At 35.2% G+C, this 23,323-nt stretch overlaps 2 protein-coding genes across 5 annotated transcripts in view; one reads left to right on the top strand and one right to left on the bottom strand.

The window, feature by feature from the left end:
- Window positions 1–23,323, top strand: part of LOC136417865 (cytochrome b5 reductase 4) — a 134,281-nt gene that overhangs the window by 22,327 nt on the left and 88,631 nt on the right. Inside the window, exon 2 of one of the 3 annotated variants that reach the window (XM_066403717.1) lies at window positions 16,514–16,591. The exons of the other annotated variants lie outside the window; for them this stretch is intronic. The gene's annotated coding sequence lies outside the window, so the exon portion shown is untranslated. The remainder of the gene's footprint in view (window positions 1–16,513; window positions 16,592–23,323) is intronic. 3 annotated transcript variants of the gene reach the window in all.
- LOC136417870 (UDP-glycosyltransferase UGT5-like) lies at window positions 1,114–5,471 on the bottom strand. Of its 2 annotated transcripts, none has more exons than XM_066403724.1 (3): window positions 5,169–5,471; window positions 2,334–3,137; window positions 1,114–2,147 (listed from the first exon to the last, which is right to left on the bottom strand). In XM_066403724.1, exons 1-3 carry the CDS (start codon window positions 5,413–5,415, stop codon window positions 1,648–1,650), a joined length of 1,551 nt encoding a protein of 516 aa, XP_066259821.1. In that variant the 5' UTR covers window positions 5,416–5,471; the 3' UTR covers window positions 1,114–1,647. The 2 variants fall into 2 exon arrangements, with proteins under 2 accessions (XP_066259821.1, XP_066259822.1); XM_066403725.1 differs by having other exon boundaries at window positions 2,334–3,190; window positions 5,169–5,301.

Below are 23,323 nucleotides of genomic sequence, written 5' to 3' on the forward strand. Positions count from 1 at the left end.
TGCAAAACAAGGTTTTCATTCCCAAAAAATGTTTATTCCATGGAGTAGCTCTTTTCAACGATTTCTAATCTTTTAGATAATAATTAAATACAAACGGGTAGAATTTACTAAATAATTTTTTTATGTATACTATAGGGTGTTTCACTTTTTCTGGCTAAGTGTTAATTTGTATCTCGTATACCATGTCATCTGCCTTTTAGTTGTTTAAGGAATGTTTGAAATTTGTGACAATTTTACCCCTTTGGGTTAAAGTCATGACTTCCAAACTGTTTCAATTAGAACGAAACGACTTTTTATCATTAATACAAATTTGTCTTCGATACAATGCCAATCTAATTCAATCTGCACGATTGTTAGGACTTGCGACGTATCGTTTTATCACGGATTATTGTTTAGTTATTTATTAGTTTAAATGTTCGAAGTGAGTAAGAAACTGATGTTACGCCTATGGACAACCCCAGCCATTGGGTAATACTGTTGGAATTCCCAGCGCTTAACACCCATCTTCGGTAGAGGGAAGTTATTTTACGATTGGGATTTCCAGCACTATTCTTTGTCGGACTAACATTGCGAATCTAAATTAAAGGTACCGCCAAACGAATACAATGGCTGGGCTCCAATAAAAGCCCAGCGTTCGTGCCTCTAAGTGCTACGCTTTAACGTAACAAAGTAGCCTAGAAGCCGCTAATGGGGCCTTATCGGGGGTACGTCTATGGGTGTTACACCTCCGTACCAATACTTAAGGAGGGTGCGAAACGGAAGAAGCTCTCTTTTCTCGCCACTTCATCACGGACTCGTACGCGTTAAACTCTCGTCAACATTCTTTAAATAACGCATTTCTCGATATTGTATAGTTGTTAATGTTACCAATAAACCTTTGTTAAGTTAAGGTTTAGTTTCTTTTATACGCGAAAACAGTGTCTCTGAGACTGCGAACTCAGGGTGGTCCTTCATAATCGATCAATCCAGTCCACGATCTACGTAGTTCACGGTTATCGTATCGAAAGGGGTGAATCGACCCAACCACGTACACGCGCCAAATTTGGACCTAACAACGATTGTAAGGAAAAAAACTACATAATATAATATACATATATGCATATATATTTTTTCGTATGTTTGCCTACTCAGCATAATTTAATTCTATAATAACATTTTTATAGTGTGAAAAATTAAATTCAATCATAACTCTTAATACTTGGCACAACAAAATCGAACTGAATATTTCTCATCCATCATTTAAACACATGAATCATTGAAATATTTTAATGTAAGGCACAAACGTTCATATTATTTATTAAGTATCACAATTTTTAGTACCACAATAGCATCCTACAAAGGTCATTGCAACTAGAGACAGATTCTTGAATCTGGCAAATAGAATGTTCATTTCGGAATGAAGTTAAAATGGTTCAATCAATACGATTTGAGCATTCGCAACGCTAGCCTACACAGGTCATTTTAATCTCCTCTGTGGATTTACTCTTTAGGGTAAAAAATTTGGTTCATGGGACCTTCAAACCTGGGAAATGGACCATCTTATTAGGGTAACGTGAAAATTATTAAAATTTTATTAAAGGCACTGCACATAGAGGGATCATTTCGGCAAGTCATTTTGAACGTTTTAGCTCTAAAATGTCTGGTTTCTTACTCAGATTTTAGCTTTTTGAATTGGTAACTCTTAACAAACTTTTGCACCACTAATTTTAAAACAAAATAAACTAATACCACAATCAGAGCCAAAAACCCAAAAACATCCAACATGTAGTACTTGTACCACGGCAAATTTATCCCGGCTACTTTCAAGTGGGGCACACCACCATGTCTTATTACGTACTCCACCCAATAGACTGCAGCCTCCATGGGTTTCATAGCCCTATCATGGTACAATTTTGCCCGTTTTTGGGCGTTTTCTCGGTACTTTGGATTATACAGTATTTCGTGCACCAAATAGTCTAATCGTGTTTCTGTAAAATTGTCATCTCTGTAGTTTATAGAGAGGCCGTAACCTCCTGCTACAGCTCTAGCGGCATTCTTAGGTTGATCTGCGAAAACTGGTATTGCCAATATTGGAACGCCATGGTAGATGGTTTCAGTGGTGCTGAGAAGACCTCCATGGGTTATGAAGAGTTTTATATTTGGATGGGCTGAAATTTAAAAACATAGAGTATCTTTGTTAATATTTCCATAAAAATTAAAGGCCTGTTGATTAGAAGATCAGAAGAAGTCTTATCAATATCAACTATTGACTACCTAACGAAGTAATGACTAACCAATTAACGAACTGAATTTAAAAAATTTTTAAGTTAAACAAAGTTTATATATTGACTTACCCAAAATATCTTGCTGTGGACACCACTTCTGTATCAAAACATTCTCAGGCTTATTAGGCAAATCTTCCTCAAACTTCCAAATAACCTTCTCCTTCAACCGTCCAAAAATGTTAAGAAACATTTGTTTCCTTTCTGGTGCCATATCTTTGCTTTTCACATGCGATCCCAGACTGAAATAGATCACTCCTTCATTGGCTTCATCCATAAAGTTCTGCAAATTATTAGGTAGTGGTTTGGGTGAGTCCACAAAATACCCTCCGATTTCCACCATATTTGGAACCAGATGAACCGCCTCATTAGTGCTGATATGAGAATTGAGCAGTACTAACTCCACTCTATCCAATAGTTCATAAACAGAAGGTGAGTTTGGATATAGCGTCTGCAACAGCTCGTTCTGTTTTGGCAGCAGGTAATAACTCCGCATGAAGCCCACCAGGATATAGAAAAATAGGTTTTGTAATCGGTCAATAAAAGAAAGAGTTTCATTAAAATTTCCTGAATTCTCTTGAGTGACATATGAAATAGGTTGAGGGTTGCCGGTAATGGTGTTAATAAAAGGAGTGGCACCTATACTACTCAAAAGCACCATGGGACAATTGAAAATGTGTGAGAAGATTAGTATTGGCTCACTCAGGAAGTATTCGGAAATAAAGAGATCAAATGTTTTTTCGGAGTCTATGAGTTGCTTCACTTTGGGGTGGTTCAAAGTTATTTTCGTACCCTCCAGAATATATTTCATCATGATTGGAATTCGCTGGATTATCCCGGCGTCGTTGTGCAGCAAATCAAGGGATTTCATCATTTCTAGAAATTTTTTTTATCAGTACATCGTGTTTAGGGTCCACTTGGCTTAAGTACTGCAAAATAAGTAATATTTATTTGTAAAAAAATAAGTACACCTATTCCGATGATTCGTAACTGACAAACTATTAGGTGTACAACTTTGCTTCCGCCGTTTTTGAATAGATGTATGTAGCGGTAAGTAATGATCGAAATAAATAACCCCATGTGGGCATGCAGGAGCCTTGGGCACCTGTTAACATAACCTCATAAAAATATTAGTCTATTTGTGTCTTCATCATAAAGTTATTCGCAATTGAAAATGTCAGTGTACGAGCCAAATTCTCGTCATTTGCGGGAGGTTTTACTTTTCTGCTTCAATATGAAGAAATCTGCTGCTGAGGCTCATCGAATGCTCTCAGATACTTATGGGGAAGCCACTATTAGTGAAAGGACATGTCGTGAGTGGTTTCAGCGCTTCAAGAACGGTGATTTTCACGTCGAAGACCAACATAGCGGTGGAAGAAAGAAGGTTTTCCAAGATGCGAACTTGGAAGCATTACTTGACGAAGACTCGTGTCAAAGTCAACAAGAATTGGCACAATCATTGGGAGTGACTCAACAAACAATCTCAAAACGCCTCAAAGACATGGGAATGATTCAGAAGCAAGGATATTGGGTGTACGTACGTACGAGTTGAAACCAAGAGATATTGACAGGCGTCTGTTCGCTTGTGAACAGTTGCTTGCAAGGCAAAGACGGAAGGGATTTCTGCATCGTATTGTGACTGGGGACGAGAAATGGGTTCATTACGATAATCCCAAACGCAAAAAGACTTGGGGATATCCCGGCCATGCTTCCACGTCGACGGCCAAACCGTCTATTCATGGTTCCAAAATCATGCTCTGTATTTGGTGGGATCAACTCGGCGTAATATATTATGAGCTGTTACAACCAACTGAAACAATCACAGGTGCTCTTTATCGAACCCAATTAATGCGTTTGAGCCGAGCATTGAAAAAGAAACGGCTGCAATACAACGAGAGACATGATAAAGTGATTTTGCAGCACGATAATGCTCGACCCCATGTTGCGCAAGTGGTCAAGAAATACTTGGAAACATTGAAATGGGAAGTCCTACCCCACCCGCCATATTCTCCTGACCTAGCTCCTTCTGATTATCACTTGTTTCGATCCATGGCACATGGGCTAGCTGACCAACACTTCCGGTCTTATGAAGAAGTAAGAAATTGGATAGAATCGTGGATCGCTTCAAAAGATGTCCAATTTTTTCAACACGGGATTCGTATGCTGCCCGAAAGATGGGAGAAAGTAGTGGCCAGCGATGGACAATACTTTGGATCCTAAAGGTATAATTAGTTTTTTACAATAAAATCGCGAAATTCGGAAAAAAAACGGCGGAAGCAAAGTTGTACACCTAATATGATTTCAATTTTAAAATATTATATCTTCAGAAGGGAAGTCTCTGACCCATGGAGACCTACAAGGTATATATTTTGCAAAAAAAATTGCTAGGGAACTCAAATTTTATTATTAATACATTTTTTACCAAGTGGCAGAAGAGTTTATAACCCTCATGCCACCTTTTGCAAGTTTCAAAGATATATAGGATTTTTTTTTGAAAAATCTGATACATTTTTAGATACTCTTTATATATTGTTTAGCAAGCAACTTTGACAAAATCATTCACAAACATGAAACAAAAATTAAACCTTGTGATAAGCTTTAACAAAATACCATCGTCAATGGTATAGATCACAAGACGTATTGCTTTTTTGTTTTTCGGATTTTATATGGACTTAATTTAAATAAGTTTATTGTAATTTTCTAAAATCTACTTAAATTTAATACTCGGGAAAAATCGTATTTACCCCGCGGTTGTGAAGTGCTTATAACCCTCACGTGCTATATTCGTTAGTGTTGCACACTCTGTGATTCAAAGTTCTCGTTTGGGTCATAAGAATGTACTTGGTGTAAAATATATACTATATTATGATAACGGCAAAATAATAAAAATAATCAATTAATTCTTACGTTCGAAGTGTTCTGCGTGTCCATCAAGTGTAATTTCACTATACGTGCTATTTTTGGGAAGATCTTTATAGGGATAGTAGGGACTGACTATAGTGACATCATGCCCAGCTTCAGCTAGCCCTTTCATGAGTTTACAGGCGAGAATTTGGTGACTTATGCCGGCCAATGGGAAAACACCGAGAATTCGAGCATTTTCACAACTACTGCATAAAACTGTAATTATCAAAGCAAATGCTTTGAATAGCATCGTGTAGAATATTGTTTCTGTTGATTTGGATGTGTTCGGTGTGAGTTAGTAACGTACTGAGCATCGACTGATGATGTCTATGATTACGTTTTTCGTTTTATAAATACGCTGGGATAGCAGTTACAGTCAGCGGCAAAAGTGAGTACACACAATAGAAATTCAAAGAATAATGTATTTAAGATAAACTAAATAATGAAAAAGATTTTATAAACATTAAATATAGGTACATATGTGGTTACATTAAAACATGGTAATAATTGTAATTACCTAAATGGATTACAAATCGATTTATAGATGATTGCCTTATAACAGAGCTTTAAAATAGAGGCAAAAGTCAGTACACAATATTACAAATCGGCGTATTCCAATGCATTTTGTTAACATTAACGATAAAAATTAATACTTTGTTGGTCCACCATTGGCTTTGATGATAGCTCTTAATCGTTTGGGCATAGAATTAATTAAATTTTGTGTAACAGTAGGCAAAATTGTATCCCATGCTTTAAGTAGTGCAGTTTTGAGAGAAGTTGCGTTTGTAATTTGTTTAGAACGCACCTTCCTGTCCAATATTTCCCACAGATTTTCAATGGGATTGAGATCTGGAGACTGGGGTGGAGTATAGAGTTGTTTTGGAACGTTGTATAACAACCATTCCTTGACCACATGGGCAGTGTGCTTGGGGTCATTATCTTGCTGAAATACCCATGACCTCTGTAAACCTAATTTGACAATACTGGGCTGTAAATTAGCTTTTAGGATATTCATATATATTGTTTTATCCATTATTTTGTCAATAAAAACCAACTGCCCTACTCCAGAGGCTGCCATTGCACCCCAAACCATTACGGAACCACCCCCGTGTTTGATGGTGCTCAAGAGATTTTTGGGATCCAGCTCAGAATTTTTCGTTCGCCATATTTTTTACCTCTTTTTTTGACCAAATATCTCAAATTTACTTTCATCTGTAAAAAGAATCGTGTTCCAAAATTCTAGTGGTTCTGATAAGTATTTTTTTGCAAAGGCCACTCTGAGGGTTCGATTTTTAGCACTAATAGCTGGCTTTTTACGGGGTATACGACCATGGAAACCTTGCGAATTGAGTGCTCGTCGAATAGTACTAACATTTATAGAAGCCCCCTTCTGTTCTGATATATCCGCGGCTAATTGAACTGCACTGGTTTTAGGATTTTTTTTAACCGTCCTTGTTATATCGCGTATATCAAAAGGTGTTAATTTCCGTGGACGTCCAGAACGAGGTTTATTGCGCACACTACCCGTAGCTTCATACTTATCCCAAATTTTTTTTATAGTTCTGTAATGTCTCTTCACTATATTTCCAATTTTCCGAAAAGACTTGCCCTCTTGCCGCAATGTTACTATAAGTTTGCGTAAATCTTCTGATATTTCAGTTCTTTTATGATTTTCATTACGTTTTGCCATGTTGTTACTTATTGGATATTGTATTAACAGCCAAACAATTAACAAATCGTACGAATTACTTCTTCACTGCATGCCACTTAATTTTAACTGATCTCTAATAAACAGACTGTGTACTCATTTTTGCATCGTATTTTATGGAGTCCTGTGATTCCCCAAAGTCTACCTTGTTGCCAATTGTATATAAACATGTTTTTAAGCGGTAATTATGAAGACAATAGAACGAACATTCTACCGTATTCATAACTTTAAATAAGGTTTTTTAAATATTTTTTACTACGAGATAAATTGTACAACTTTTAAGTGTGTACTCACTTTTGCCGCTGACTGTATATCGGTTGTTACTGTGAAATCACGCATAGTGATAATAAGCCTCCGTGTAGAACTGATAAGTCTGTTTAAATAGTTATTTTTATCAAAGGGTTAAAATTCAATAAATTTCTTGAGTAGTTGATTCATAAAATATCTTAATTTTGCATAATAAGTAGCAATTCACTGCATCTCGCGATATCAGTGATGAAATTTTGAAAAATTACAAAACAAAGATTCTTCCCCCTTTTAAAATTTTTGTTTCACTGTTTTTTGGTCTTATTAACTGATACTGTAGCCTTGAGCATGTAGATCGAGGCATCATAATTTTGAAACTAACATTAACCTTATGACGGATATTGAAGACTATGAAATGCAGTATAAGGCACTTCCATTTTAGAGGCTGTTTCAAAACCTGTATGTGGGAAACTAAAAGAGATATAGAACCCAGATGTGGATGCTTAAAGAGCTCAGTAATATGACTAGTTTGAGCTGCGTTTTAAAACAATTTCTGCATGAATTCCCGCGCTAAAAATTTGAAAGATGGCTAAAAGTAGGTGAATTTTTAACATTTTTTATATACTGTTCTTCATTTTAATAGACTGAGATTGAGTTGAGATTGGATCCTTGTATCTCAGTTTCAAGTTACGGAAAGCATCGGAGCCCGGCCTTTTGTTAACGACCTGGTAGCTCTTTGGCAATTTTTCGTACATATATTGTTGCATTTCTCAGAAGTTCAAAGAATATTGTACATTTTAACGCTTTGGAAAAAACCCACAAGAAAATAACAGAGGAGTAATAAACAACAAAATTCGAAGTAAAACGTCTTTTCACATTCTATGGCTAATAAAATGTGTACAACGTTACCATATTAATGTAATCACGGGGTCTCATATACAAAATCGTGCAGTTTGCGCCACAAAACGTTGTCGGCGACACTGATATGATGATTGAATCGAATGAATATTTATGGCAGCGTCTGGATGACGTGCCCACAAAGATATAATGATTCGATTATGGCGAGTTAATCAACCACAATGTCATCATTACCCCGTTGCAGTTTTATTTATGGTTGCCATGGAAATGAATGTCATACAAAAGGTGAAACTTTCGGGTTACAATAATGTTCTTTAGAACTTCGTATAATATACTATTATACCTACTACAATACATAAGAAAATATTTGAATAGAAAATAAATATTTGAGAAGAAGCAGCTTTGTTAAGGAAATTATGAATAATATCTACAGGATGTCCCTGAAATGACTGTACATGCTTGACCAAAAATTTCTTAACTAATACTAATGCGTTTTAGGTAAGCTTGCGTATGTCCAATGTATCGACAAAACGAAGCATAGTTGAATGTCGGTAAATTTGCCTAAAACATCTTATTTTTGGTTAAGGTGTTTTTGGTCTAACATTGTACTGTACTTCAGGGACAACCCGCACACAAAAATCAGGGACGTCTTAAAAAATTAAGGTATTGGAACAATATTGTTTTATCATTATTTTATTGTTCATAAAATCGTAAACATTTTATGGACTTCTTATTAGCACGCCCCTGAAGATCTCAATTTCAGCCTGAAAAAAGACGAAAAACCTGAGAGTGCCAGACATGCAAATTGGTTAAAATCCATAAAAAAAACCAACATTGTCGTTCCTAAAAGGGCTAATAAATTGGAACAATGCTGAGCTTATCTTGTTCTTGTCGTCTCAAGAGTTTATAGAACTGTAAATAATTGAGAACTCCTTGGCACACTACCGAACCAAACACTTCAAAATGTCAAACATTTAATGTGGTTCAAATATCAAACAATCGGGAGGTCATTGCAAAAAAGGTGTGACGAATTAAATGTAGCCAATAAGGTTTTTTTCCAATTGTGCTCTTAATTACAGTTTCTTCATAAACGATCAACGAGGTTCCAAGTAAAGGACACTGGATACAATTTGAGTTCGAAATGGAAAACATACACTCACTTTCACATGAAATGCACCACCCAGTAATAATAATAATTAAGTCTTGTAATTTTGGCGAAATAATGCTTCATAATAGAGTATCAAATGATCAGACTTTCAGTAAAAAAGAAAGAATGCTAGTGGTTTTTTTGTCATCGACCTATTAGATTTTTTATTCAATTGTAAATAAATAAAGTAATATTTACATGGAAATATCAGTTTATTTTGCTATTGAACTGTGAACAAGACATCTCAAAATGCCTCCAGTGAGACAGCGTCGAAATTTTTCCTACGTTTCGGATTTTGATAGAGGGCGAATTATCGGCATGAAGGAGGGTGGACTTTCTTTTTGTGAGATTGCCTGAAGAATGAATCGAAACCACACCACGATTGCGAGAATATGGTCTTCATGGTCTGAAGAAAGGGTTCAGCGACATCGTCCAGCTGGACGTTCTCCCCGTAGCAGCAACGTACGTGAAGATCGACTTCTTAGACGGATGGCCATTGGTGATCGATTTCAAACAACAATGTCTGTTGCAGTAGATTGGATGGGAGCTCTAAATCGTCGGGTATCGATGGCAACAGTTTACAGAAGAATTTCGTCTTTTGGCCTGCATTCATACCGCCCAAATTTACGACTGCCACTAACCGCCCAACACCAAGCTTCCAGATTGGCCTGGTGTCAAGAACGAATTGATTGGAATCATGAGTGGAACAATATCGTCTTCAGTGACGAGTCGCGATTTTGTTTATGGATCAATGATGGTCGTAGAAGAGTCAGACGATACCGAGGTGAAAGAAGAAATTTGCAATTTTCTGAAAGGCGCCACACAGCTTTAACACCTAGTGTTATGGTGTGGGGTGCGATATGTGTTGGCCGAAGATCTTCTCTTGTGTTAGTTCCAGGCACTCTAAACGCACGTCGCTACATTGACAATGTTCTGAGGCCAGTATTAGTACCTTTCATGCAAACTTTACCAAATGGCATTTTCCAACAGGATAATGCAAGACCACATAGTGCGAACATTACTCGACAATACTTGGAAGAAGCACAATTGGAAATACTGCCTTGGCCTGCACGGTCACCGGGCCTATCGCCCATCGAACATCTTTGGGATATGATGAGTCGCCGTCTTCGAAATTTACCGAGGCCTCCAAACAATGTGGATGACCTACGACATCATCTTGAGGTAGCATGGAATGAAATACCCCAGGAAGATATTGATCATTTATTGCAAAGCATACCGTGAATAGTACGTGCTTGCGTTGACGTACGAGGCGATGTCACTCATTATTAATTTTTTCATTATCAAATGTTGTATCTTTTAACTGAAAGTCTGATCATTTGATACTCTATTATGAAGCATTATTTTGCCAAAATTACAAGATTTAATTATTATTATTACTGGGTGGTGCATTTCATGTGAAAGTGAGTGTATATGTATCTTAGAAATAGTTCTGGGCTGCCGCAGTCATTCATTCGCTAAATCCCAAATGGGACGTACGTTATGCAAATATAGGAAGGAGATGAAAAGGTCAAACAAGAACAAAAGTAACTCAATTCGAATTTTAATGCTTTTAGAAGACTGTAGGGAAATGTGAACTCTTCATACCCTAAATAGATCCAAAAATGAAAATGAAAAATTATGTTGGGAAAATTGGCGAGTACGTGAATCAAATTACTGATAGGCTATGATAAAGATAACGTTATTACTTAAAGGTACACAGTAGGACTTTAATAAGCGTACCAGATATAATTCCCTGTGGCTCTAAATTGACATCCTCTGTGAACTTTTTAGCAAATTAACATTCTTTTAAAATTCAAAAATAGCATTAAATTGGACAAAAAATACTATCTTTAACGTTTGTTTATTTTTTAAATGATGCTTAAATCACCCGTAGCGCAATATGGCTGATTTTTTAAATTAAAACACGTGTCAACTGACACCTCAAATTAAAGGTTTAAAAACTACGTTCAATGGTGTATTGCGATTCAAAATCTGTCGATTAGTTTTGAGAAAAACAGCTATAAATCTGGTAAAAAATGAAATACAAACCCAGTTAAATAGTACATAAACAATGAAAAAATTTGTATGTTGGTAGAAAATTGGTTTATTTTCAATTTTGTGCTCGTAAACAGTCAAAAACAACAGATAAAAAAAGAATAAATAAATAAATAAAAATAACCAAAGACTGTTTGTGAGCATAAAATCGTAAACAAATTAATTTCTTATCAACAAACAAATGTTTTCATTATTTACGTATCATTTAACTGAGTTTGTATTGCATTTTTTAACAAATTTATACCTGTCTTTTTTAAAAACTAATCGATAGATTTTGAATTGCACTACACCATTGAATGTAGTTTTGAAAAACCTTTAATTTGAGATGTCACTTGACCCATGTTTCAATTTAAAAAAATCCACAATTTTCAACTACCGGTGATGTAAGCAACATTAAAAAAATAAATAAACATTAAAAGATAGCATTTTTGTCATATTAAATGCTGCTTTTGAATTTTAAAAGAATATTAATTTGTTAAAAAGTTAACAGAGAGTTGGGACAATTTAAAGCCTTACGATATTTCTAAATATTAAATAAGTCTAAAATACTCATCATTCTTGAATATTTTACATGGGTAAACTACCTACAGTAAGCGAATATTTAAGCGTCTAAAATTTTTTCTAGATTCTCCCTCAATCCAGTCCTGTTCCACTCATATGTCGCACGTAATTTGATCCATTATATCATTTATAAATCATAGTCTCATCTTAGTCTACAGCACTTATCTCATATGTTCTGATGTTTCTCAAAGCAATAATAATAATATCAGCTGTGACACTTTTGTCCTGTACAAAATGTACCATAATTTTTGGAATATTTCCTACAGCCGCTATGAGCCACTATTCTCGACTCGAAATTCATAGAGTTTAAGCAAGGCCGGTTATGATGACACCATGGTAAGTCTTTATGTCCTCAAAGACTGACCTAAAAATGGGAATTTCACTGATGTTGTTCTCGATGGATTTGTCCAAGCATATGAAAGTAAGTAGTTAATACTTTGTATTAAAAAAAATACATTGGAATCTTTAGATACTTTAATGCATAATAATCTATTCATATCAGCAACTCTAAGCCCCTTAGCACAATAAAAAAGATTAACTAGTTTACTAGTGCACTCCATTAATAATACATTGAATTACCCAAGAAATGAAGCAGTTGGTGAATCGGGTCAGAAGTTTGATGTGGTTATCATTGAGTAGTTTCACAATGATGGTCTTAAACTCTATGTTTAACTGCCCTCGTATAGCTCTAAATACCGTTAGCCCTAACTCCTGGATTAATCCTGCTGTTGGTAAGCCTCAAACAGCCTCTTATATCCCCTATGCCTATTCTAGAGATTACCACAAACATCCTTCTATTTTTCAATGGCTCTATAAGCTATATTTCTTTATTTTGGATTACTTGGTAAGAACCTTTTACCATTTGCCTATCCATGAGAAACTAGTCAATGCCGTATATTCCAATGCTCCTTCAATATACGATTTATACTAAAACATATCTCTGGTACTTCTTAATTCGCATATCAGCATATATTCGCTGTATTCAAGGTACCAAATATGGTTGCATTTGGTAGGTATTTCATAGACTCACCCAAAGAGCTGCCCAAGGATTTGCATAAGTTTTTGGACGAAAGTACCGCTGGAGTTGTATATTTTAGCTTAGGATCTAATTTGAAGAGCAAAGATTTGCTTGAAGAGAGAAAAAGGAAATTGGTTAATATTTTGAGAAGAGTGAAAGAGAAGGTGATATGGAAGTTTGAGGAGGAGTTGCCCGACACTCTCCCAAATATTTTAGTTAGGAAATGGTGCCTTCAGTAAGATATTTTAGGTTTTATTATTTATTAGTACAAATATTGAATTAAGAATGTACTGATTGAAGTAAAACAGGTAAAAGTTGGTAACTATTAATATTGTTGAGCTTTATAGAATTTTTTTTATCAGCAATGATTGGTAAGCTTCCAACCAGACGACAATCAATCTTAAACTATTTATTATTTAAATTTTCATGTTTTCTGATAATAACCCTATGCGATCGTGCGAAAATTGGAACATATAATATTTTGTAAAAAATCTGTTCGTTCATAACCCGAGAATGAATCAAATATGCACAGGAATTATTTTCTAAAAATTTATTGGAATAAGGTCCAAAAGCGATAGATACATATTATTCTTGTACATAATCTCTTGATCTAAAAATAGATTTTTCCTATCGTATTGAAAGTTTCTTATTGCCGTTATCGTAAATAGAGGCGAGGCGTGTTTGCAACCAATTGTCACGAAGCCCTCGACCGTTTCATGGTTGTGGAATCTTTTTACTCCCAGTGCCTCTTCCGACAAAGCAAGCCTGTAATAATCACAGAGGGATAAGTCCGAACGACAGGGAAAGTGTTCCAATGTTGGCTAGTGAATATCTGCCAACGTTTTCCGAGTCAGGTTGACTATTGTTTCTGTTAGTCACTCAGAAGACGAGGCGCTCATCCGGCTAAAATTTTCCGAAACCTTAGTTGATCTATAATGATGGATTAGGCACTTCCATAACTTATGCCTACCTCACTTACAATATGGGGAAAGGTTAATCCGGAATCATCCTCGAAAGGAGGCGAATAGTGATGTGCTCAGTCACAATGGTCCAACCGTGGCGAGCATGGGGCTCATTCTCAACTGTTTCTCGTCTCCCCCCGAAATTTCTTTTGCCATTCGTACACCTAGGTTTTCTTTAGACAGATCTCTCTAAAATGTGATTCAAGTCTTTGAAAGATTTCCACTGGCTTTATACCTTCACATGTTAGAAACTGATAAAACATGTTGCGTCATCTGAGGGTGTACCTCGTACTCACTCATGGTGATGTTGACTGAAAACGCGGCTTTCAAAGACCAAGCAGAGTAGAAGTGGCTTTGCGATATCTCTACCTATCACACCTAGGCGCACGAGCTCCCTCCCGATGTTCTACTAGCCGCACGAGAGACATTCCGGTTCATATTTGATTCAGCTTCGTACTAGAATATCATTAATATAACATTACATAGGATTTTTCTTTGATTTATTTTATAACAAATATTAAATTTTAAATTAAGAATTATTTTTCTCATTTTTCGTTAGAAATTTTAATACTCGTATATCATAAAAAAGTTTGTCATCCATGTCTAAAAATACTCCTGTTAGTTACAAATTAAACACTTTTAAGAAGTTTCTCTATCATCAATCACACAAAAACCTGCACTTATCATTATATACCATTAATGCATACATCCATAGTAATCTCCCATGATAAATCCTCCATTTATGATAAACCTCTCATTTTTAATAATAAACTGCCATTCATAATAACAAATATTCCATTTATGATAATAAATATCCCATTCATGAGGCTTCATTAAGCTTCATCCAGATTCGTGCTTTATCACATTTTTAAAGACATAAATCCCTTGATTTTTCGGGTATTAATCTTTGCTTCTGGTTGGAAATCTCGATGCACTTCTGTTGTATGATTTGAGTTTGGCGTTTTCGTTTTAACCACCTTTTCGATTGTATTTTACTACATCATCATCTTCTGGGAGCTTCCTTAGGACAACTCAGTTTTTGTTTATATAACATATGTATAATAATAATATGTTAAAATAACATATATTAATGAGTATCAATTTTTAGGAAACCTAACGTGAAACTTTTCATCGCCCACGTAGGTCTACTAAGTACAATCGAAGCAATCTACCATGAAGTCCCTATTCTTGCCATTCCAGTGTTCGGAAATCAACCGGCTAATGCAGCGAGAGCAAACAAAGGCGGATACTCTCTTCAGCTATCCTATAATGATCCAAAATTTTCCAACAAGAAATTCGAATAATTAGTTAATGAGCTGCTTAACAGCTAGATGCTAAGAAAACGTGCAATATAGGTCAAAATTGTATCATGATAGGCCCTCTCGCCCATAAAGACTATAATTTATTGGGTGGAGTATGTTATTAAGCATAAATGGGCTCCACATTTCAGAATAGCGAGCGTTAGCTTGTCTTGGTGTAAGTATTTTATGATGGATGTTGTGATATTCTTGTTGGGGATCTTGATTCTTGGTTTTTAGCTGTTAAAAATTGTTTTTAACACGTTGTTTTAAAAAAAATCAAAGAAACCAAAAACGCACTAGTGTAGTCTACTTACTTCCGGTTAGTGTAATTATTTATCTGAAATAAAGTGAACTTATTTAAGTAAATAAATGACAAAAAAAATCACAAATACCTTCAAAAATTGATATATCGCTGAACTTTAATTTTTAAAATTATATTTAAATGTATTATTTTTATATTGAACAAGAGTGAATCAGTTGTGGCATAATATTAGGCCTGGCGGCGTAAGGCATTTTTCTTATCATCCTACTGATCATTAATGATAGATTAAATTATAGATGAAATGAAAGAAATTCCACTAATCCCAATATTTATTGCAGGAGATTGCACATCTATATCGAGAAACATTTCATATTGTATCAGTGGACGCAAAATCCCAGACCAGGTCGTTACTGGTTTTGTGCTTGCTCGCATGCTTTAGAAGTTCGTAAGCAGATTGCCTCATGTAAGGCCTTTTTTACAAAGGAGAAAAACAGAAACAACTATTCCGAGAGCTGCTAAATTTTACTAACCCCATTACATTAAAAAATCAGTGTGAAATATACGTAAATATATATAAATAAATGTATATTATTATGTACATTATCAAAAATTCTTATTATTCAAGGTGATTCATTAACAATAGGTAACCCAAAATTTGGAGACATTTGCTTCTCATTAGCGTAAATATGCCTTATGCGCGAGTCAATAGTTTCAGACATACAGAATGCCGAAACTTAAAATTTTAGTTCGTTTTTTGGAACAAAATTTATGGGTGATAAAATAATCATTTTTGTTAACAACTGTAAAAAAGGTCGAATGTGACTGCCTTTGCACGAACTAAAATGTGTATCCCTGAACGACACATGTGATATGTCACTAACAATATTGATAGAAAGCCAAAAATTTGCAATATACTAGATGTTTCCTAAACATATAGCGGGGTTTATAGGTATAGAACGGAGGTTCGTGGCATCACAGCTTATTCGATAGTTTATGGCAACTAAATTGTATGCTGTTCTCAGGTTGACCCTGAATGAAAATTTCCATAAGTCGGAAATGATGGGTAACTACCACAGGGTCGCAATTCGTTGATTTGAATTTAAAATATATATATAGGTATAATTATTGAAATTTGGGAGGTCTTACTGAAATACTGATCTAATAACGCCAAAACTCCTGAATTTTTCTATACCGACTTACTCTCAAAATAATTCTTCTTTTTTGTTTTAGGTATGTCATATGCTATAAGACTTCTCTTATAACTGACTGCGAAGGACCCATAATTGCATCAAGAATCACACCTTACATGTAAGTACATATTACATTTAAACTCGCTGAAAAAAATAGAATTCTTGCCATATACTTCTCAAGATGTTTTAATTTTTCTAACCCTTAGTCGTCTACCAATCAGAAACCTAATTAGCCATTTAACTGCAATTAAAATAACGAAAAAACAACCGACAACTAAAACTAACATGTCTATAATATAATACCTATAGTAAAGGGGCAAACCGATTCCTGCAACCTTTAAATGCGGAGCCCCGTTATGCCTTATGACACACTTCACCCAGTAAATGGTAGTCTGCCACAGGGTCATAGGTCTGTCATTATAAATTCTTGACAACTTTTTAGCCGCCTCTGAATATTGTGAATTTTCAAGCAATTCCTCAATTAAAGGTTTTCTCTGCTTATGTCTTTGAATTCTAGTAACAAGCTATAACCAGTTTGACTAGCTATGAAGCAATTCATTGGTTGATCTCCAAGTACATAAATATACTGCGTGACAAAAAAAGGTAAACACCCATTAACGATCATTTTATTTTGATAATTTTTTTTATACGTGTTCAGTACCACATACTTATTCAATGATTACATTTTCAGCAAGATCAGAGGAAGAACTTCTTTTTTTTTTTCAATAGTGTGTTGAGCATCCACGGTTCCTTATACACTCATTGATACGCCTGAGCTCGGATCTAATAAGATTGTCAATGTCTTCTTGAGGTATCTCATTCCAGGCAATCTGAACTTCATGAGTAAGGGCTGCTAAAGTCTGTGGAGGGTGCTGTAAATTCAACAGTCTGCGGCCAATCATGTCCCAGACATGTTCAATAGGAGACAGATCCGGCGATCGAGGTGGCCAGGGTAAACGGTTGATTTGATGTTGATCCATGAACGTTATTGTTTGCCTAGCAACATGAGGTCTAGCATTGTCTTGCTGGAAAATAGCGTTCGGGATAGTTCGAAAATATGGAATCACATATGGCTCCAACACTTCTTGGATATAGCGTTGGGCAGTCATGTTGCCTCTAATGAAAACTAGGGGTGACCTGCTACTATATGCGATAGCACCCCATACCATAACGCCTACAGTACCGTGGACATGACGCTCTCTGTCAAATTGTGGATCTCGCCTTTCACCCCGTCGCCTTCTCACCCTTGCCCGACCGTCGTTCATCCCCAGACAGAAGCGGTATTCATCACTAAAGATCACCTGAGTCCATTCTTGGTCCCACTGAATTCTCTCTCTACACCATTGTAAGCGGTTAAATCGATGTTCGCGAGTGAGAGGCAGCACCCAATGCAGACGATAGGACAAAAGGCCAAAACTTCGTATTCGGCGATATACTGTACGCATACCAACCCTATTCCCATGTTCTTCAAACCACTGATTTGTAATAGCTCGACTGCTGCTAAATCGGTCTCTAAGAGCCAAAAATCGCAATCGACGATCTTCGCGCTCTGTGGTTCCTCTGAGTCGCCCAGTGCCTCTGGCTCTGTGCCCACGGCCTTCCTGAGTCCACGCCTGGTAACACCGCACTATGGTTCCTAAGGATATGTTAGTTCTTCTAGACACTTCTCTGACCGACAGACCTGCTTCGCGCAACCCAACAATCCGCCCCCTCTCAAAGTCACTAAGCTGATGGATCTGTTCAATTCTACGCACTCTAGGCATAATGAGTAAAAATTATGACCGATTGCAACACACTTCACAAAAGTTGCGATGCAAATGTGAACAAAAATGTTTTTAAAAAATTTTATTTTTTTAAGGAACGACCCATGGAAACTAAAAAAAAAATTAACAGATAAACTTGAAATTTTAATCATTTCTTTCTTTTTTTAAGATAAGTCAACATGCAAAAAATTATCAAAATAAAATGGTTTTTAATGGGTGTTTACCTTTCTTTGTCACGTAGTATACAAAGGGTGGGTTTTCCATTGTAGATGGCTTCGGTGCTGTTGAGAAGGCCTCCTTGGTAAATAAAGAGTTTGATATTAAGATAAGCTGAAATTCGAATTGTTTTAATTTTGACTATTTGAGAGGTTTGTTAAAAACTCAACTTAAATATCCTGCTGGGGCATCCATTTTTTAATCAACACATTTTCAGGTTTTCTTATTATATCTTTGTCAAATTTTCATAACTCTCTTTGCTTAAGACCTGCAAATACTTAAAGAAATTTTTTCTGCTTTTCTTCAGACAGTTTCTGGCTGTTAATTTCTGAGCCCAGGTTGAAGTAAATTACCCCGTCTTTAGCTCTATCCAAGAATTTTTATAAATGTGATGGCAGTTCTTTCGGTAGGTCAATGTAGTAACCACCCACCTCAATCATGTTGGTAATCTGGTTTTGCTGACAAAACACTTTGGTGTGAGTTAATAAAAATCAACGAGGTATTGCGGAACACTTCGTTGAAGCTGGGAGATTCAGAACATAGTTTTTGCAGCAGTTTAGACTAAAACTTCAGGTTGTGACTTGTAAATAGCAGAGTTACAATAAAAGTAATTAAGTTTTTAAGCCTGGAACCAAAACTGAATATCTGGATCAATTCCGGGATAAAGTTGACTACGCTTGTAGAGATAGATTCAGGATTACAGACTGTAGCCTTTACGTTCTCGTTAGAGCTAAGGCTAGTTGCAAGAATGAAGGGCCCCTTAAAAAATATGAAAACACCTGGAAGGTATCCAAGCCATATGCTTGGTCCGCGATAATGGCATCGAAGGTTTCTCTTGACTGGATATATTTTTGAATCATTGGGTTAGTAAACACAGCTTTTCTCACATTTGCGCTCCAATCGGTAAGACAAGCCAGGAATTGAAGCTTGTTTTTCTCGCCCTCAAGAAATAATTTAGCGAAAAATATAACATTTTTTATTTTTATTGGTTAATTTCATTCGACGGGTAAATCGTGTAAGAATATATTACATACCGTGGTGGAAAGTATTATACAGGGTGTCCCATAAAAACGGATGAAGCTATAACTTAGTTATACATTATGAATGGATTTTGATAAACTAAAAACTAAATAAAATTATATTTTTCAGATTACTAAATAACATCAAAGTTGATTTTTTTTAACTCAACTTTTACTTCAGGTGTCAACTTCAGAATTTTAAACAGAACTCCTTATTTTTTCATATAAATCATTTTTCCGAATTTGATGATGTATAAGTTAATGTTAAAACAATTTTTAACTGAAAAAAATTAAAAATTTTGAATAATATGAATTATGTAGCCATCTGTATCGGCATGAAGCCATCTGTGTTATTCTATGATCATCTGTATTTCATCCCATCTCTTGTATTATTCTGTGAAAATATGCCTGGTGCCATGGACAAGTGGAGACCATTAGGACCCAACAAGAAAGGACAAAATAAAACCGTTCGCTCGTTCACCGGACCTTTTTCCGCTGGATTTTTGGCTATAGGGCTACCCTCGAGATAAAGTTTATGTTACCCAGCCAGAAAATGTCGATATGTTAAGGCAAAGAATTGTAAATGCTTGCCAGGAAATTTTATCAAACGGTGTTATAAATGATCCGCATGGTGTAATCAAATGTCAATTATCTGTACAATATGGTGGTAGCCAATTCGAGCAATATCTACAGATGTGATATTTTGTGGCAACTATGGAGAAATACGTATGTTAAACGCAGAAGAAAAATCTTATTTATAATATTCAAAATAATGTATTAATACTCAAACAAATAAATGTTTCAATTTTTCTTAATTAAAACTTGTTTTAATATTAACGTGTCATACATCATCAAATTTAGAAAAATACTTTTCATAAAAAAAAAAAAGAATACGGTGTACCATTTAATATTATGAAGTTGACACCTGAAACAGAAGATGTTGAGTTAAAAATATCGTTTTGATATTATTTAGTAGTGTGAACAATATCATTTTCAAGTTGATTCAGATGAATTTCGATTTTTAGGACAATTTCCAAATTTGCACATCATAGTTCCATCAGCGGTTTACCTCCTTATTTAGTCTCTTAGGCCTAGGTATTGAATTGTAGCTAAAACTCAGTTCCGTTAAACCCGAACGACAAATGCACATAAGGAATTCGTTTCGGGGTTAGGTGAGCCACGTTGAAGCCATGATTCAACAACTTGGCCTTAATAATATACCTTTATAATATGCTTGAGCTTCCACTTGTCCCTCCGGAATCACGTCGGTCCAACAGTAGTTTATTGGTACATCTTTGGTCAGACATGGTGTTACGAAAGTGATGTTATATCCAGCATTGGCCAGTCCCCCTATAAACTTCGTACCTAGAATGTGGTGGCTACCCCACACATAGGGATATATTGCAAGAATCCTCGCCCCATAAATCTCATCTTTAAGTAGCAGTAATAGAAAAATGCTTAGTAATTTTAAGATAGTTGAAGTTCTCATTATCGAGATATAATTATGTTTGGAGGGGACTTGGTTTCATTAGTGAACTTTGACGCAACGCATTTTTGTACGAGCGGACTGGAATATTTCTCATTAGTACCAAAGTATACTCGTAAAGGTTAATTCATATACTTACACTCGACATGAATAAATCTGCTCCAGCATGGACCGGACCGAAAACCTGTGTTAATGTCACTTTCAAGAAGGGAAAGTAGAGGATGTAGGATACGAAAGATGAGAGATAGGAGATAGCATCGTTTTATTATTTGAAGCACTTATAGAATCAGTGATGCACATTGTCATTTAGGAATGTTTTAATACCTACTTGTAGAAGCTGACCTACATAAGAGCTAACATCTCCAAAAGGATCGATCGATGACGTTCCATTTCGTGCCGTGTCTGTAAAATTCCACATGGTGACATGTGAATTTATCTATTAAACTGGCTTCCCTAATATTTTGTCAGTCCAGTCCATACTGACGCAGGTCTGTGCATGCCAGTATATGTGTGTACACAGATCAATCATCTTTAAATGTGTGCTAAATTGTCTGATAAGAGCAAAACATTATGAACTTATATTCAGCTAAACGTCTATGTTTGTTGCTATACAGTGTTGTCAGAAAAAACAGGAAAATTTACATTGTTATGTTTTTTGTTATATGTATTATATTATAATTTAAATATAAATGAATTATGTGATAGTCAATGTTTATACTATAAAATCTCTCAATTTGTCTCTATGGGATTACGAAGGGGGGACCCTATGGGATTACGAAGGAAGACGTGAAATTACATATAAGACATGTCGGATTGGATATAGAACCAGGATTCTAATATACACCTAAAAAATCTATTTTCAGAGAATGAGAAGTATTTGAAAGTGTTAAATCTAAAGCCACAAAATTAAAAAGGCAACGCAAAGTATCGAGACATTTTGATGAACTTGCTTTAAATTATCAGTTCCAAATTAAAGAAAATTCGAAACATTTTATTATATTTGTATTGACTTAATTTGCAGATAAGTAATAAAAGTGTTTTCAGGTATGTGGGCAGCAAAAGACTACTTTGATCATATTGTCAAGTTTTGTTAAATAATTCTATAAAGAGATACACAAAAATTCGTTTAATAAATATTTTTGTGTTAATATACTATAATAGTATTTATGTACATATTGGGTTCTCCTCGATTCGCATAAGTTGTCCTTTATAGTAGTCTTTTCCACTGCCCAACTGCTGTAACCATTGGTCTTTAATTTGGGCGATTCCAAATTTTGATCGGTTAATTATGTAATTCCTATTACAAATTCTCACCACATCGTAAACAAATGTACCCAATGAAGTAATTAATCGAATTATCAGGTTCAATTATAGAATTTAAAGGGACCGTAAATTAGGTTAGTTTAGGTTAATAGGCTCAAACCTCAATATAGGAGACTTGATAAGCATTGCAAACGCGGAAAGGCAATTTTAACAAATTTGTTTTGAACCCTGATTTAAGTTAATTTTGATATTAGTGTTTTCACGGTTTTATTAAAGTTAATTTTAAAAACTTTGAATTTGTCAAGTTTCGTTTGGTAAGGTAGGCCCATATCTAAACTTTACACACGGGTAATTTGCTACTTGGTTCGCCACATGCTAAGAGGTCAAAAGAGGAGGACAAAAACTCAAACATGACTTGAAGGGCCACGTTTGGGTTTTTGTTGATGTGTGTCATAATTTAGTTAGTACATAGGGTGTTTGATTCACCGGTACACATCCAAAAGAGGATGATAAATAAGATGATTTTGAATGTATTTGGCGGTATGTACATATACAGGGTTATTCACGCTATACGGCGCGGAATATTATGGCTAAAATACGAGACTTTCAAAAGGTTTCGCTTTTGGGCTATATGGGGATCTATTATGGCTACTTTTCAAAATTATTTTTATATTATACAGGGTGTCCCAAAAGCCCTAAAAATATCAAAGTTGTGTTTTTTTTAATGGAACCCTCTTTATATTATTGCATTTTTGGATTCTCCGATCAAAATAAGTGTCTGTTTTAATAAGGTTTACTATACCTAAAACTTAAGGTTTTTTAAATAATTTGAATTTTATCAAAATTTGACCTAATTTTCATGTTTTAAACACACAAGAAGTATTTAAGTTATGCAAGTGCAATTTACAGTGTATTGTAGCAGTAGATCATATTTTATATTCCAATCATGGTAAACTTGCCATTTTATACAGGATGTGCAAAAATTAAAACTAATCAAATAAGAACTTTAAGTGGCTATAACTTGATTAATTTAAATACAACGCTATATTTTTTAACTTACCAGGATATATAATTTTTAATTACCTATCGAATGGTATTAGGGT

Source organism: Euwallacea similis, chromosome 30 (assembly GCF_039881205.1).
Source record: "Euwallacea similis isolate ESF13 chromosome 30, ESF131.1, whole genome shotgun sequence".
NCBI classification, from domain to species: Eukaryota; Metazoa; Arthropoda; class Insecta; order Coleoptera; family Curculionidae; genus Euwallacea; species Euwallacea similis.